Consider the following 17487-nt stretch of genomic DNA (forward strand, 5'->3'; position numbering starts at 1 on the left):
CAGGAAGAAAGCATTGCTCTGGAAAGAGGGAAGTTCACTCACTCATCCAAGAAGAGCAAAGGTAGATGCCCTGCGGCTACGGGGGAGGGCCGTCCAAGCTCACAGTTCCTAGAAGTTTGTGTCACCATTTCACATCTGGCACCAGAATCCAGCCTTGGCAGATTCAGGGAAGGGAGCCAAGGACACAGCTGGCGGTGGAGACAGAAACTCTTGTGTGACAACTGCCCCCTAGGACACAGTTTAGGGTCAATTAACATTTCCTGAACAACTTGCAAATGGAAAGAGCCATCCCCAATGAAGACTGAAAAATGAGAGGCTCAACTCATCCATTATGACTTGAACTCAAGTCTATCAGTGTTTGCAAAGGCCATGCTGTTGCATCTAGACCTCCACCCGGAAACACGTTTTGGGCCTGGCATTTTAATAGAAACACAGAGAGGAAAACACACTATTTCGGAGGCATTAAGACTGTGACTGGCAACTGCCCTGGATACCTTGGGAAGCTTCTAAGGCCATATTGGGTGGGTCCTATTTTGGGAAAAGAAGTTGGGGCATCTGCACGATGATAGAAAGCTCCCAGGATCTGCTAAGGACCACTTAGGTGGACTGTAAGTTGGGGAGATCTAAACACTCAGGTTGAGGGAGGGGTTTTCTCCTGCCTTTATTATAATATAAAACACATCCTAAACTTCAAGCAAAATTTAACTCGTCATCACCTGTGACAGTGCATAAGAACATCTTCCACCAAGTTGTTAGCTAAAGCGGGGTGTGTGTGTGTGTGTAGGGGTCCCACTGCTGGAGGGGAGCTCAGACCCTCCCACCACTGGCCCGGAGCCCAGGCCTCCCAGCCATGTGTCTGCAGCTGCGACCTGTCATGCACTTCCTGGTCTGGGTTCTGTAATGGAAAGATCATTAACAGTGGGGGAGGGTGGAGAGATGAATCAACGGCGAAGAGGTAACCCTGCAGCTCCCACTCTCCACTGAGCTCTGACCTTAAAGTTCGGTCAGGTTCCTTAAAGAAAAGAATGTATCGCCCTCCCCCCACCTCTCCCAGCTGGGGCCTCTTGAACAACCCCCCCTCCCTCAAACTCAGCAGAAATTGTATGGGGAAGGAAACGCCAGCAGCTGGGCAGGGAAAACTTGCCGCTCCCTAAACTTGCTGATGAATTAGTAGAGGCTTCAGCTGTTTCAGGATGTGTCTTCTGGTCCCCCAAGCCTGCCATGGGTGCTTGAGCTCACAGTTCACCTGGAATCTCAGCTCCCCAAGTGCCTGCCATCTCCCCGCAATCCCGTCTCATCCCTGCAATGGTGGGGCTGGGTCACAGCCTCTCCAGGGTGGAGAAATGAATGGGCTTCATAAAGTTACTTTTTTTTCCCACCATAAAGAAATTCCCTCGTGGTTTTACACGATGCGACTAAAGACAATAAAATATCCTTTGAAAATGAAAAGGTGTGGAACAGTGGTTACCAGGCGGCTGGAAGAGGGGAGAAGAGGGAGTTAGCGTTGAACAGGTAGGGTGTCGGGGAAGGTGAAATGGATGGTGGTGATGGCTACACAACGTGAATAAACTTAATGCCACAGAACTGTACACTTAAAAATGGTGAAAATGCACCACAAAGAAATGATAAATATTTAAAGTGATGGATACAATACAGCAATTACCATGATTTGGTCGTTACATAATGTGTGCGTGGATCAAAACATCATACTGCACCCACGATTATACATAACCATTACACGTCAATTACAAATTTAAAAATTGGTCGGCACGGTGGCTCACACCTCTAACTCCAATACTTTGGGAGGCTGAGGTGGGATGAGTCCAGGAGTTAGAGATCAGCCTGAGCAACAAAGTGAGACCTCATCTCTACAAAAAAAAAAAAAATGAAAAAAATTAGCCAGGCATGGTAGTGTGCACCTGTAGTCCCAGCTACTTGAGAGGCTGAGGTGGGAGGACCTCTTGAGCCTGGGAGGTCGAGGTTGCAGTGAGCTGAGATAGCAACACTGCACTCTAGCCTGGGTGACAAAGTGAGACCCTGTCTCAAAAAAAATACATAATCAATTAACTTAAAAAAAATAAAAAGTTAAAATGCTTAATTTTATGTTATATATGTTTTACCACAATAAAAGAATTAGACGGCGCTGGGCTTGGTGGCTCATGCCTGTAATCCCAGCACTTTGGGAGGCCAAGGCAGGCGAACACCTGAGGTCAGGAGTTCGAGACCAGCCTGACCAACACAGAGAAACCCCGTGTCTACTAAAAACACAAAATGAGCCAGGCGTGGTGGTGAATGCCTGTAATCCCACCTACTTAGGAGGTTGAGGTAGGACAATGGCTTGAACTTAGGAGGTGGAGGTTGCAGTGAACTGAGGTCACGCCATTGCACTCCAGCCTGGGCAACAAGAACGAAACTGTCTCAAAACAGAAAAAAAAAGAATCAGATGGTAATGGTAGTAGGCAGCATTAGTTTATTAAAAATGTTCTTACTTGGCATAAAAGTTGATGATCCTTTGTTGGCTCCAAAACTTTGGGGGAAATTTTACTGGCCTATGAAATCTAAAAGTCTGGGACCACTGGTCTGTTCCACGCATTTCCAGGAGAGCATGGGCCCAGAGACTGCTTCATTCATATCCCACCCATCCATACACCACACATTCATCCTTCAGGCTCACTTTTATGCACACAACATGAACGTTGAGCATTCAGTACTCTCAGTTTTAAGAAATTAAAAACACGGTTTGGGTTTTTTTTTTGTTTTTTTTTGTTTTTTTTCCTTTGAGACAGGGTCTCACCCTATAGCCCAGGCTAAAGAACAGTGGCACGATTTCAGCTCACTGCAGCCTTCACCTGCCTGAGTCAAGTGACCCTCCCACCTCAGCCCCCCAAGCAGCTGGGAGTGTAGGCACATGCCACCATGCCTGGCTAATTTGTTTGTAGATACAGGGTTTTACCATGTTGGCCAGGCTGGTCTTGAACTCCTGACGTCAGCTCATCCACTCGCCTGGGACTCCAAAAGTGCTGGGATTACTGGCATGAGCCACCATGCCCAGTCAATTTAGGGATTTTTCTACCTGGAGTACATGGCTCTGTGGTAGCCAGGAAGCTAAAGCCTAGTATCTATGCTCAGGGCTCCAGTAATCTGGAGATCTAGAATAATCCTGGGAAAAGAGCCCTTACTCTCAGCAAAGTCAGTATTCCCCATGTCCTACTAGAAGAGAGAGAGCATACTTTGAGGTCCTTGTAAAACCATTTAGGCCCAAACTCAGTTTGAGTCACAGGTGGTTGTCACTGGCTGGATTCAGCCAGTGACAGCACCTGAAGAAATCACTCAGATGACAGCTGATCACTTACTGTGTGACCTCAGGCAAGTCACCTCTCCTCTCCCTCTCAAGCCTCAGTTTCCTCCACTGGAAAATGAGAGGGCTGACTGACCCTGTCCCAGCCCTAACCAATGTCCCATTTTAGTTGGGTCTTGTGAGATGATAGAGGGGCATCGCTTACTGACATCCCTTCCCATGCCCACCGTGGGCACAAAGCTCCCTCCAATGTGAGGGAAGTGAAGAGCCCTCAACTGAACTGTCCTTCAGAAAAAACGATTCTTTGTTGGTCTCAGGGCTCCAGCCACCAGCACCTTCAATAAATGCTTCTCCTCTTCATCCCTGCTCCCTGGCCTGGAGTGCTTCTCGAGATTCTAAGGCTGACAGAAAGCTCAGCTATACATGGAGGATTCACTTTAGCATCATCTTTTGACGGTCATGATATATTATCCCATGAGAACGGTTAGGCAAATAAATTTTTTAAATGCATTGGGAGTTTGGGGGTAGTGAAGAAGGACTAAAATTATAAAATAAACATATGAAAAATATGTTTATAAAATTATGAAATAAACAAATGAAATTGACACTTCATTTTGGGGGGAACAGAGTCTCTGTTGCCCAGGCTGGAGTGCAGTGGCACGATCTTGGCTCACTGCAACCTCTGCCTCCTGGGTTCAAGTGATTCTCCTGTCTCAGCATCCAGAGTAGCTGGGATTACAGGCACCCACCACCACGCGCCCGGCTAATTTTTAAAAAACATTTTTAGTAGAAACACTCACTATGTTGGCCAGGCTGGGCTTGAACTCCTAACCTCAGGTGATCCACCCACCTCGACCTCCCAAAATGCTGGGATTAAAGGTGAGCCACTGTGCCAGGCCGCAACTGACACTTCAAATCATGACTACCCACGTTTTGAATGCCTAACTTCATTCAGTAGTTAGTAAAGGAACCTGAATCTTCTAAGGTTCAAAAGCTACTTCCTAAAACCTAAGGAAAATAAACCTTAATTCCAAAAGTAAACTCTGGAGTTTGACACCAGAGGAGCAGAGTTTTCTGAATGCAAAAGGACACTTCTGAAGGGTCGGGGCGCTGATCAGCACTCTAAAGGCTGTGATAATTGACCGAAGGCTGTGGCAGAGCAGGACAACATTCCAGGAAAAGGGTGTCCTTCCTTCCTAGGGAAGCTCTTAGATCACTTCCCTGTTCACATCCTTCTCCCCCATGCCTCCAAGGCAAATTGACTCAGACCTTTTTTTTTTTTTTTTTTTTTTTTTTGAGAGGGAGTCTTGCTATGTCGCCAGGCTGGAGTGCAATGGCACAATCTTGGCTCATTGCAACCTCTGACTCCGTGGTTCAAGCGATTCTCCTGCCTCATCACCGTGTTGCCCAGGCTGTTCTCGAACTCCTGAGCTCAGGCAATCAGTCCGCCTTGGCCTCCAAAAGTGCTAGGATTACAGGTGTGAGCCAACACGCCCGGCCTAGGTGATCCTCCTGCCTCAGCCTCCCGAGTAGCTGGGATTACAGGCACCCACTACCACGCCCAGGTAATTTTTTGTATTTTTTGTAGAGACGGGGTTTACACCATGTTGCCCAAGCGGCTGTTCTGAGCTCACTCTATCTGCCCACCTCGGCTTCCCAAAGTGCTGGGATTACAGGTGTGAGCCACTGCGCCTGGCCCTTCTTCATTACTTAAAAAATACACTAGGCCGGGCATGGTGGCTCACGCCTGTAATCCCAGCACTTTGGGAGGCCAGGGCGGGCAGATCATGAGGTCAGCAGATCAAGACCATCCTGGCTAACACGGTGAAACCCCGTCTCTACCAAAAATACAAAAAATTGGCCGGGCGTGGTGGCGGGCACTTCTAGTCCCAGCTACTTTGGAGGCTGAGACAGGAGAATGGCATGAACTCACTCGGAGCTTGCACTGAGCCGAGATCACGCCACTGCACTCCAGCCTGGATGATGAGCGACACTCCGTCTCAAAAAAAAAAAAAAAAATACACTAGTAGCCTCAAAAAAATGTTAATGCCCCAGCCTCTGAAGCTTTTGATATGTTTACTTCCATCCATCAGAAATTGTTGGATCACGGCCATATTAGAAGCAATCTAGTTTATGTGTCCAGGCAATACCCATACCATATACCACACAGTCTAGACTGTGATCTATGAAGAAAACTCAGGTGTCGGATCTGATACCTTGGGAACCTTCTCCAAGTAGGAAGTCTCTGGCAACAGTGGAAATGGCAGCGTCCATGGGGATTTTGTTACACTGATTATTCTACGCTAGGGAACCTGTTCATTAAGGCAGCTCACAGACCTGTGACTGATGTGTAACCTCTATAGAATGCCACAGGAGACGTTACTGCAAGCAAGCTAGCAAACGTGCACGCGCACGTGCACACACACACATACACACACACACACCCTGACAAAGGGAGGGGACGCGCAACTCCTGTGAGACAAAGGGGACTGAGCCAGCAATGTTTACATTCAGAAGTTGGTCCACCTGGATTTTGTGGGGAAACCCAATTTGACATAGAAACATAGTGAAATACAGTGGGAAAAAAATACTATAGTCAGAACCACCTGAGTTTAAATCCTAGTTCCACCCCTCACCCACTATGTAAACTTAGATAGGTTACTTAACCCCCCAAACCTGTTTACTCATCTGATTATGGTCATAAAACCGATGTCTGTGGAATCATTGTAAAAATGGGAAAATGTCAAGCATGCAGAGTGTGGAGATGATATTTATTACTATTATTATTATTACTTTTGAGACAGAGCCTTGCTGTCGCCCAGGATGGAATGCAGTGGTGCAATCTCAGCTCACTGCAACCTCCACCTCCCGGGTTCAAGCTATTCTCCTGCCTCAGACTCCTGAGTAGCTGGGAGACTACAGGTGGCCGCCACCATGACCGGCTAATTTTTGTATTTTTAGTAGAGATGGGTTTCGCCATGTTACCAAGGCTGGTCTCAAACTCCTGACCTCAAGTGATCTGCCTGCCTCGGCCTCCCAAAGTGCTGGGATTACAGGTGTGAGCAACTCTGCCTGGCTAGTATTTATTATTATTTTAAAAGACATTTACTGGTATAATATTTTGGGGGCAATTTGGTATAGTGATATAATAGTGATATAATCAAAACTTAAAACAAATGAAACTATCCTTGGATACATGGACAGATTTTATTTGTAAGAGTATGTTCTACTGAATGCAAACTATTGAAAATAACCTAAATGCCCAAATGCAGAGAACTGGATCAATTTTGTACACTCACACAATGGAATATTATGTAGTTCTTAAGCATGATGAAAAATATTCTCTGTATGACTCTAAATGCTGATATCAGTTACAAAACATCATATACAGTATAAATCCTAATTCTGAAAAGTCAGGTTTATACAAATGCAAGAAAAAAGTCTAGCCGGGCGTGGTGGCTCAAGCCTGTAATCCCAGCACTTTGGGAGGCCGAGACGGGTGGATCACGAGGTCAGGAGATTGAGACCATCCTGGTTAACCCGGTGAAACCCCGTCTCTACTAAAAAATACAAAAAACTAGCCGGGCGAGGCGGCGGGCGCCTGTAGTCCCAGCTACTCGGAAGGCTGAGGCAGGAGAATGGCGTGAACCCGGGAGGCGAAGCTTGCAGTGAGCTGAGATCTGGCCACTGCACTCCAGCCTGGGCGACAGAGTGAGACTCCGTCTCAAAAAAAAAAAAAAAAGAAAAAAGTCTAAAACAATAAATTCAGTTAACAGTGATTGCTTTTGAATGATGGAAATATAGGAGTTTTCCTTTTCCTCTTTACAAGTCTGTATTTTCTGAATTTTGAAAGATGAACCCAGATTACCTATCAAAACACCATTTATTTATTTATTTATTTGTTTATGAGATGGAGTTTCCCTCTTTCACCCAGGCTGGAGTGAAGTGGCGCGATCTTGGCTTACTGCAACTTCTGCCTCCTGGGTTCAAGTGATTCTCCTGCTTCAGCCTCCTGAGTAGATGGGATTATAGGTGCGTGCCACCACACCTGGCTAATTTTTGTATTTTTAGTAGAGACAGGGTTTTGCCATGTTGGCCAGTGCTGGGATTACAGGAGTGAGCCACCGCGCCCGGCCTAAACACAAATGTTTTTAAAACAGTGATAAAGACATACTTGCTGATTTTCTAGAACTTTGCTCTAGTGGAGTAAAGAGACATATATTAAAAACTCCACATAATGTGAGGCAGAGTAAAGTATGTATTAGAATGAAAGTTAAAAAGAGGCCAGGCATGGTGGCTCACACCTGTAATCCCAGAACTTTGCAGGCTGAGGTGGGTCAGGAGTTCGAGACCAGCCTGGCCAACATGGCGAAAACCTGTCTCTACAAAACATACAAAAATTAGCTGGGCATCGTGGTGGGTGCCTGTAATCCCAGCTTCTCGGGAGGCTGAGGCAGAAGAATTGCTGGAACTTGGGAGGCAGAGGTTGCAGTGAGCCAAGATCACACCACTGCACTCCAGCCTGGATGACAGAGCGAGACTACATCTCAAAAGGGCATGGTGGTTCATGCCTGCAATCCCAACACTTTAGGAAGCTAAGGCCGGCAGATCGCTTGAGCCCAGGAGGTCCAGGCAGCAGTGAGCCATGATCACTCTACTGCATTCCAGCCTGTGCAACAGAGTGAGACTATGTCTCAGGGGAAAAAAAAAGGGGGCGGGGGAGGTGGCCCTTAAATTAAGCCTTAATCTAAACCCAAACTAAACCTTAAACTAAGATTTGAGTAGGAATTATAAAAAGTGAAAAGGAAGAAAAGGACAGGAACAGACATTTCCAGCTAAGGGACGAGGATACACAATGTATAAAGTATACGTTGTATTTATGGAAAAAGGAAGAGATTTGCTTGATTAGATGAATGAATAAATGAGTGAGTGAGTGAAAAAAAAATCAGTGAATGAATAGACCATTAGCCAGAGGCTAGTTTTTGATCCTAGAGAAATGTGAGGAAGGCCTAAGCTGTGAATTCAATGTTCACTGTTGGTTAACTCTTACAAACCTCAGTGTTGCTGTTTCTGACCTCTTTCCCTGCCCAACCTCGTAACCACTAAGTTCACTCTTTGCGGAACTCCTTGACCCTCTCACCCACTTCAGGCTCCATGTGTCTCCATGTCCAGGGCCTGGGAACATAAACGGCACAGCCCCCGCCCCACCATCCTCCTCCTTTTACACAACCCATCCCGGGAGGCTCAGCCACGCCACAGCATGTGAACGAGAAGAGGGCGTGGAGTTTCAAGCTCTGCCAGGGTGGATCTTTCTCAGTGCCTGAAACCAACTACACGGACCCCTCACCCCACAGCCCCTAGTTTGCAGGGCACAAATGCTTTACATGAAGGCAGTGGATACCTCGTTTGGCAAGTGGAAAGGCGAGAATTGTGTGAGCCAAGAAACAGGAGAAGGGAGGGAACTCTGAGGGTAGAAGTTCAATGTCTCTTGGTGCCACACTGGCAATGCTAAGAGGCAACAGGCCCACTACCGGGGAGGAGGGGTTCGGGCAATTGGCCCTGCTACTTGGCTGCCACCAGCTGGAAGTCAGAGCAAATCCCAAGGTAAGAAGTGGTCCAGACTCCAGCAGGCTTCTCCTAGGAGGAAACAGTTTGGGATTTGCCCAGGCCTTTCAGATCCACGTAGGGCAGTTAGCTTTCAGCTTAATTATTTAGGGTGCAGTGGGGCTGGGGAGTAGCGCAGGCGGGGAGAAGGGATTGCCTGCAATTTGGTGAAAGAGCCAGGCCCAGGAGAAAGGCCTAGGTTGCCCCATTCAGGAGTCCAGGAGAATGAGAGCAGCTGGACTTCCCCGGTCAACAAGGAAACAGTTGTCTCATTTCCAAGCCTCAGGGAAGGAAGAAAGAGGCAAAGGTGGTGTCTACAGGGTGAGCTGGAGCCCCCAGTGGCCCTGGAGGAACAGGCATTGTGAAAACAGGACCAGCTGCTGGTCAGGCTCTCTGACCCCAGACCTCGCCCTCCGGGATAATGACTCCCCAGGACTCACTTCTCCCAGGGCCATCCATCACCGCCCAGACACAAGCCATCACTCACTGCTTCTGCCTGGCCAGAGCAAACATCCCTCCGTGCTGGGGCCACAGGCTCCCAAAGAATCCCTGACACTGTCTCTCCAGTTCCTGCTGACCTGACTCCAGGTAGTCACAGAAACCAGGTGATGGAAACCCTGACAGAGTCTTTGTTTGGGATCCCTCCCTTCCCCCACTGGCAGCAAGATCTCTGGACAGCCATTTGTTCTTCCCTGAGAAATTCCTCCTCCCTGACTTCAGGGAGCAGGCCTGGCAGAGCCAGAGTGGAAAATCAGTGAAGCTAATGGTGTAGCAATGCAGAAGCTGGAGCCAAGAACACAGCCTCGGAGCGGCTCTGCTGCGCTCGCCCCAGCTTGGTCAAGAGGGCCACGTGAGCGTCCTCACATTCTCTCACAGGCCGAGGGCTGGGTCCTCCCTCTCCAGCTCTGAACACTTGCAAACACCCCTTCCAGGCACTGGAGCCACCTCTCCAGGGGAAGCAGGACAGAGCTGATACTCTGGGGAAACCTGTTACAAGCTTAGCACCTTGCAGATTTCTAGAGGCCTAAATCCTCCACCCTTGTTCTCAAGTGGGTCATCTGACATCACCTTTTGCTCCATGGAATTCCACTAGCCTCCTGGCAGGGGACGAAGAAACTCCTCTTACCATCCAGTATGAGTGAGAAGCAAACAAGTTCTTCTCATCAGAAGAAATTATGCTGGAGATGGGGTGGGAGTAGGGGAGGGTCATGCCTGTGTCCCGAGGCAGCCTTAGGACACTGGACCACAGTCCAGTGTAGACGCAAGACTACAGGTCTGGTAGCAGAACAGAGGATGTCCCACTACCGAACCTGTAGTACCTATCTGAGACTCTCCCTGCAGCCACGCTGAAATGCACACCCCTTTTGGCCAAAGGCAGCTGGACACGCCCAGGGATGGAGAAGCTGCAAGGGTCCTATGATTTGAGGCTAGGCAACGGCTCTGGACAACGCACAGCCTCTCCCCCATAGGTGCAGGTTTCTGCAAAACACAGAGACAAAGCCCCGCTTTGTGGTGCACACAGGGTATCCAGGAGGCTTGAGGCCAGAATGGAAATGTGCGGTTTTTCCATTAAGCGCGACATCTCCCGCCTCTAACAGGCCACCAGACTCCTTCAAATCTGGGTGGGTGGGAGGAGCTGTAAAACTCAGCCCATTAAATCGCTTATGAGCTGCAGGTTTTCTGAGCAGGGAGGCAAAAGCAGGGGGCCTGGGGTGTTTAACCCACAGTACTGTTGAAAAGGGGGCAGGAACCCCACCCCAACTGCCAGCAGTGGCCTTGCAAGCAGTGTTGCAAACACTCACTGGCTTTCCCCACCAAGACTTGACTTACTGCAAAACACAGACAAAGGCACCCTCCACAAGCTCAGAATGTTGGTGCTTATCATCTGAAACTGGCTTCAGTCTTTCCAAACAACTCCCTCGCCACTCTCAAAGCCTGATCTAAAACAAGCTGAGGCTCTGTAAGATCCCAAACCAAAGGAAGGGAAGGAGAGGGAGAGGGGAGGGAGGCTGGTTTTCCTGGAACCCTTATTAAATCAACTTTCCAAGGACAGCCAGAAACTCCAGGCCCTCCCCAATCCCTCAGGAGCACTTGCAGACTGAGGGGCGTTGGCACTGCGCTCAGTGGGGAGGGGCTCCCAACACACACACACACACATACAATTAAAATCACAGCAAGGCCATTCAAATGGGGAAAACTCAGTGTGAACAGGGTTTTGGGTGGTTTGTTCTCACCTTTTGGACAGAGCCCTTAATACATAGATTATAATGTGCTTTTTCTTTTTTTAAAGACAGGGTCTCCTTCTGACACCCAGGCTGGAGTGCAGTGGCTTGATTATAGCTCACTGCAGCCTCAACTCCTGGGCTCAAACAACTCTCAAGCAATTCTCCCATCTCAGCCTCCCGAACAGCTAGGACTGCCAATGTGTGCCACGTTACCCAGCTAATTTTTAAAATTTTTAGAGATGGGGTCTTGCTATGTTGCCCAGGCTGGTCTGGAACTCCCCAGCTCATGCAATCCTTCTGCATCAGCCTCCCATAGTGCTGGGATTACAGGTGTGAGCCACTGTGCTCGGCCTATGATTTTTTTAAAGACAACAGCAGCACTGGCCAGGCATGGTGGCTCACAGCTGTAATGCCAGCACTGTGGGAAGCCGAGGTGGGTGGATCATGAGGTCAGAAGATCGAGACCATCCTAGCCAACATGGTGAAACCCCGTCTTTACTAAATATACAAAAAAAACCTAGCTGGGCATGGTGGCACATGCCTGTAATCCCAGCTACTCAGGAGGCTGAGGCAGAAGAATCGCTTGAACACAGGAGGTGGAGGTTGCGGTGAGCTGAGAATGTGCCACTGCACTCCAGCCGGGCAACAGAGTGAGACTCCGTCTCAAATAAATAAGTAAATAAATAAATTTTTAAATATAGCAGTATTATTATTTAATAATCAGCAGGCCCAAGACTATATAATACACTTTACACTTACGAAGTTCCTTACGGCTTACAAAGCATGAAGCCAGATCTCCCCTTAGAAGGTCCTGGCCACAGCAGTTCTCTGTTCTGTCAGAAAGCTCATGAGAGACAGGCTATGTGAAAGCAACACACTCACACTGAGATGGGGTTTACTCCGCCAAATGGAGACCTGGGGCTTGTTCTCCAAGTGCAGCGGCTTTCCGTTGCTGTGTCCCATGAAACAACATGCTCCTCGCCATGTGCTGCCTCCCCTGGAGGCCCAAGAAAAGGGACCCACAACTGCCATTGACTGCTCACGGCCTAGGACCAGGCAGGATCCTATGAGCTCTGCAGACATATGGCATTTACAAAGACTTTATGAGCACACATTCATTATCAATATATTTTATAAAAGGGCACAAAGAGGAACTTTCCCAAGAGCCAACAGTCAGTCAGGTGTGGAGCCAAAATCAAAACCAGGGCAGTCCAAGGAAAATGTGTGCCCACACAGGCTTGCACATGAAAGTTCACAGCAGTTTTATTAATAGCTCAAACTGTTAACCCAAATACAGGTGACCCAACAAATATGGGACGGACTGCAAAAGGGCATGAGGAAAATGTTTCATCGCTTGATTGGGGTAATAGTTACACGGGGTGTAGACATTTATCAAAACACATCAAACTACGCACTTAAAACAGTTGTATTTTATAGTGGGTAAGTTATACCTAAATTAAGTTGGTTTGGCCAGGTACGGTGGCTCACACTTACAGTCCCAGCACTTTGGGAAGCCAAGGTGGGTGGATCATTTGAGGTCAGGAGTTCAAGGCCAGCCTGGCCAACAGGGCGAAACCCATCTCTACTACAAATATAAAAGTTAGCCAGGCATAGTGGCGAGAACCTGTAATTCCAGCTACTTAGGAGGCTGAGGCAGGAGAATCACTTGAACCCAGGAGGCAGAGGTTGCAGTGAGCCAAGATCATGCCACTGCACTCCAGCCTGGGTAACAGAGCGAAACTCTGTCTCTTTAAGAAAACAAACAAACAAAACCCACTTTTTTTAAGGTCTTGCTCTGTCACTCAGGGTAGAATGCAGTGGGGTAATTACAGCTCGCTATAGCCTCAAACTCCTGGGCACAAGTGATCCTTTTGCCTCAGCCTCCCAAAGAGCTGGTACTACTGGCGTGTACCACCACATTCAGCTACCTTTTTTTTATTTTTTATAAAGATGAGGTCTTGCTTGCTATGTTGCCCAGGTTGATCTTAAACTCCTGGGCTCAAGTGATCCTCCCGCCTCTGCCTCCCAAAGTACTGGGATTATAGGTGGGAGCCACTGTGCCTTTGCCAGTTAAGTTGATTTTTAAAAAAATGGTCATTTAATGTCAGTCTTCCTGGGTACATGGCCTCCTAAGAGCCCCATCCACCTCTCTTCCTCCCTTTCTTCTGTTCACAAGGCCAGTACTTTGTGCTCATCAAGACCTTCAGCCGCCAGGTTCCAGCCTCCACCCTGCCCCAGCAGCTTCCGTGACACCCTCCTCCTATACTAGCACCCTCACTCTGGTCCTAAAGTTCCTTGTACTCATCCCGTTGGGCTGGCCCACAAGCGGCCAGGCCCGAGACCAACATCTCCCTTCTGGGCTGCAAAAAAAAGAAAGTACTTTAGGATCCATCATAAATTCACATTCTCAAACCTCAACCAGGTCCTCGCTGCACTTCGACTCCTTTATCGTTGTCTACAATTGGCGGATTCAAATCTCAACTCCCCTCAAACCTCCCTTTACACTCTCATCTTAGTCTCCAGTTGCCCAGAGTCGACACCTAACCTACTTAAACCCACAGATGCTATTGCTATAGGGTCTTTACTACTTTTTCCTTCCTTTATCATCTCCTAGTCCCCATCCTGGTCAGTACCTGCACTTCCTCTAGCCAGACACTCAAAACAACCTTCAACCTCATCCTTCTGGCAGCAGCGGTGGCAGCAGTAACAACTACTAACACCTTACATGGAAGTGCTTCATCTGGATTATCCCACTTAACCCTTTATTATTTATCCCTGTTTTACAGATGAGCAAACTGCGGCGTACCATGTTTGAGTAGTTTGTTGAAGTAAATAATGCAGTTATCAAGTGGCAGAGCAGGGCGCAAACACAGGTGCACCTCACTCTTTCCCCCAGCCATCCACACTGAGCTGCCAAATTAACTTTCTGAAAGCCGATTGTGACATTACTTGCTCAAAACTTTTCAAGTTTCCCAACATCTACCCATTTAAGTCTAGTTTTCTTTTCTTTTTCTATTTTTTTTTTTTTTGTGAGACAGTATCACTCTGTCACCCAGGCTGAAGTGAAGTGGCATGATCATGGCTCACTGCAACCTTCACCTCCCAGGTTCAAGTGATCTTCCCACCTCAGCCTCCCTAGTAGCTGGGACTACAGGCATGTGCCACCACATCTGGCTAATTTTCCTATTTTTTGTAGACACAGGGTCTCACTATGTTGCCCAGGTTGGTCTCAAACTTCTTGGCTCAAGCAATCCTCCTGCCTTGGCTTCCCAAAGTGTTGGGATTACCAGCAAAATCCACGCCTGGCCTAAGTATAGTTTTCTTCTCCTCCTTTTTTTTTTCAGACAGAGTCTCGCTCTGCTGCCCAGGCTGGAGTGCAGTGGCTCGATCTTGGCTCACTGCAAGCTCCGCCTCCCAGGTTCATGCCATTCTCCTGCCTCAGCCTCCCGAATGGCTGGGACTACAGGTGCCCGCCACCACGCCCAGCTAATTTTTTTATATTTTTACTTGAGATGGTGTTTCACTGTGTTAGGCAGGATGGTCTGGAACTCCTGACCTTGTGATCCACCCGCCTCAGCCTCCCAAAGTGCTGGGATTACAGGCGTGAGCCGCTGCGCCCGGTCCTAAATATAGTTTTCTTGGCAGGGCATTAAGCTTTCCATATGCTAACTCAATCCAATTTTTCCAAGTGTTGCTTCCCAACTATCTACTCACCAGGCAAACCGTTCTCCACAAACCATATACATGCTGCCTCTGAACACCCATGCTGTTCAACATGGAGGGCCCTTCATTTTCCCCTTCTGAACTCAAGCCCATCTCAGGTGCTCTCTGTTCCCCTCTTCCTCTGCATTCCCATCACCTTTGGTTGTAATTTCACCGGGTGGTTTAAACACAGTCCGTCTTGTGTTACTTATCCCTGTACTTGCCCATCCCCTCCTGACCATAAACTCCCTGTGGGCAGACACAGTCTCTCCCACTTTGGGTCTCCACTGTGCTCCAGTTCAGACCTTGCCTTCAGTTCTGTTACTGACAGCAACATGAATATGCCTGCCCTAGACACTGTACCTTCTATAAAGTCTCACACAACTTTCCCTGTTCACCCCCAACTCCATCCAGGGGACACATATTCTCACCCATAACTCATCCTTCAAATAGGTCCCTGGCCAGCTGAGTGGCAGCCTTTTGAACACAGCCACACCATCACGTGCACCTCCAACCTTTCACCCACTGTGTCAACCTTCTCTGTGTGACCAGCCACTGAGTCACAAACCACACTATCCTCTGGCAGCAGAAATGCCCATATATTAGTTTTCAAAGTCCCTCGAAAGCCACCAGGTATGCTATACCTGTAATCTCCCAAGAGGCCTTTTCACAGCTCAAACAGATCCCAAGAATGGTCGGGTAAGTCCTTCCTGTTACCGATGATGGCTCTGAATTTCCAACACGCCATAGGTCTCCATGCTCCTTCATGCTTCCTGGGTCTCAATCACTTCAAAACCCCTCAAACACTACCTATCCAAAGCAAACCACTTGGCAGGCCCCCAGACAGGACCTGTGAGATACAATCAAGGATAGGAAAATGCAGGCATGGAGCCATGACTGCTGACCATTATAGAAGATGTGCCTTTTTTTCACCCAGGCTGGAGCACGGTAGTGCAATCATAGCTCACTGCAGCCTCAACTCAGGATCACGCGATCTTCCTGTCTCAGCCTCCTAAGTAGCAAGTAGCTGGGACTAGCAGCGTGCACCACCACACCCAGTTAATTTCCTTTTTTTTTTGTAGTGATGGGGTCTCGCTATATTGCCTAGGCTGATCTTGAACTCCTGGCCTCAAGTGATCCTCTTGCCTTAGCCTCCCAAAGTGCTGGGGTTACATGTGTGACCCACCATGCCTGGCAAAGATGGGGCTCTGGAACAATTTTCTAGAAGCCAGAGGTCTTTAGCAAGCTCTCACCTCCTACAACATCCCCTGTACTCCAACCCAAGTTCTACATCCAAATTCAAAGGTCATTCTCTCCCCACGGCACCACCAGCTGCATTTTATACATCACCTATGTTAAAGTGTGACACTAGGGTCCTAATCAGATATTCTTTCTTCAGAAAGAGAAAAGCATAAATTAACTGCCACAAACATGTCACCTCAGGTAAATGGATGTCACCAGCCTTCATGACCCCAACCTCTGATGAAGTCAGTTATGTTTATAACCAGACCAGAACCAACCCAGGTATCTTGAGAGTTTCCCCTGCAGGATGGGAGTTCTTTGCTCCACCTGGGAAGGAGCCTTCCCTGTTGACCACATTACCTGCAACCATATCACCTCCCTCCCAGCCCATCCTGTTTCCCAGGCCCAGGAGTCCAGGCTGCCCCCAGCCAGTACCTTACCTTGTTCAGGCAAGGTCGGGGATGGCCTAGCGGTGCAGAGCGTGGCTGTGACCAGCACAGCCCAGAAGAGGAGGCACTTCCAGCTCCACATCCCAGTTCTGCACTTAGAGGTTGGTGACAAGGCTCCACACCTCCATGGATACTCCACCGTGAGCTCAATCCTCCTTTTCAAACTGATCCTGGGGAAAGAAAAAAAAACCCAAAAGTTAGGAGGGTCCAGGTAGGGGAGGGGCAAGGAGAAACAGAAGGTAAAGCATGCCACGTGGCGGCTGCTTAAAGCATGGACTTACTAAGGCGTCCAGAAGAAAACTGTGAATCTACCCCAACAATGAATTAGATTATCAGTCCTGGCTGGGTGCGGTGGTGCATCCTGTAATCCCAGCACTTTGGGAGGCCCAGACAGGAGCATCACTTGAGGCCAGGAGTTTGAGACCAGCCTGGCCATGGTGAAACCCTGTCTCTACTAAAAATACAAGAAATTAGCTAGGCATGGTGGCACACACCTGTAGTCCCAGTTACTTTAGAGGCTGAGGCCGGAGAATCACTTGAACCCGGGAGGTGAAGGTTGCAGTGAGCTGAGATTGCGCCACTGCACTCCAGCCTGGGTGACAGAGCGAGATTCTGTCTCAAAAAGAGGTTATATGTCTTAATTGGACAGAAGGATGCTTTAGTTCAATTCTACAGCTATGTTTTGAGTGTAGATTATGTACAAGCCTGGGAATACCATCATGAGGTTTTCCAAGGTATAAACTTCCAGGTAGTATGTGCTACCAAGTGAATGGTCTCATGAAAGTCCCAAATAATTCTGCCCTTTTGTGGGAAACAGCTTTACAAAGTGTGCTACAATTGCAGGAGGTTTGAGCATGCCGATGGCTCCCCAGCATAAGACTTCACTCCGCCCAGGCCAGGTGCGGTGGCTCACACCTGTAATCTCAGCACTTTGGGAGGCTAAGGTGGGCAGATCATTTGAGGTCAG

At 48.3% G+C, this 17487-nt stretch overlaps 1 protein-coding gene across 1 annotated transcript in view; it reads right to left on the reverse strand.

Annotated features, from left to right (window-relative positions):
• LOC105548990 (fibroblast growth factor receptor 1) overlaps window positions 1-17487 on the reverse strand; it is a 57000-nt gene that overhangs the window by 29459 nt on the left and 10054 nt on the right. The window contains exon 3 of the mRNA XM_011993293.1: window positions 16512-16690. Within this exon, the coding sequence (XP_011848683.1) occupies window positions 16512-16690 (179 nt within the window). The remainder of the gene's footprint in view (window positions 1-16511; window positions 16691-17487) is intronic.

The sequence above is a fragment of the Mandrillus leucophaeus genome, unplaced genomic scaffold, assembly GCF_000951045.1.
Source record: "Mandrillus leucophaeus isolate KB7577 unplaced genomic scaffold, Mleu.le_1.0 Scaffold111, whole genome shotgun sequence".
NCBI classification, from domain to species: Eukaryota; Metazoa; Chordata; class Mammalia; order Primates; family Cercopithecidae; genus Mandrillus; species Mandrillus leucophaeus.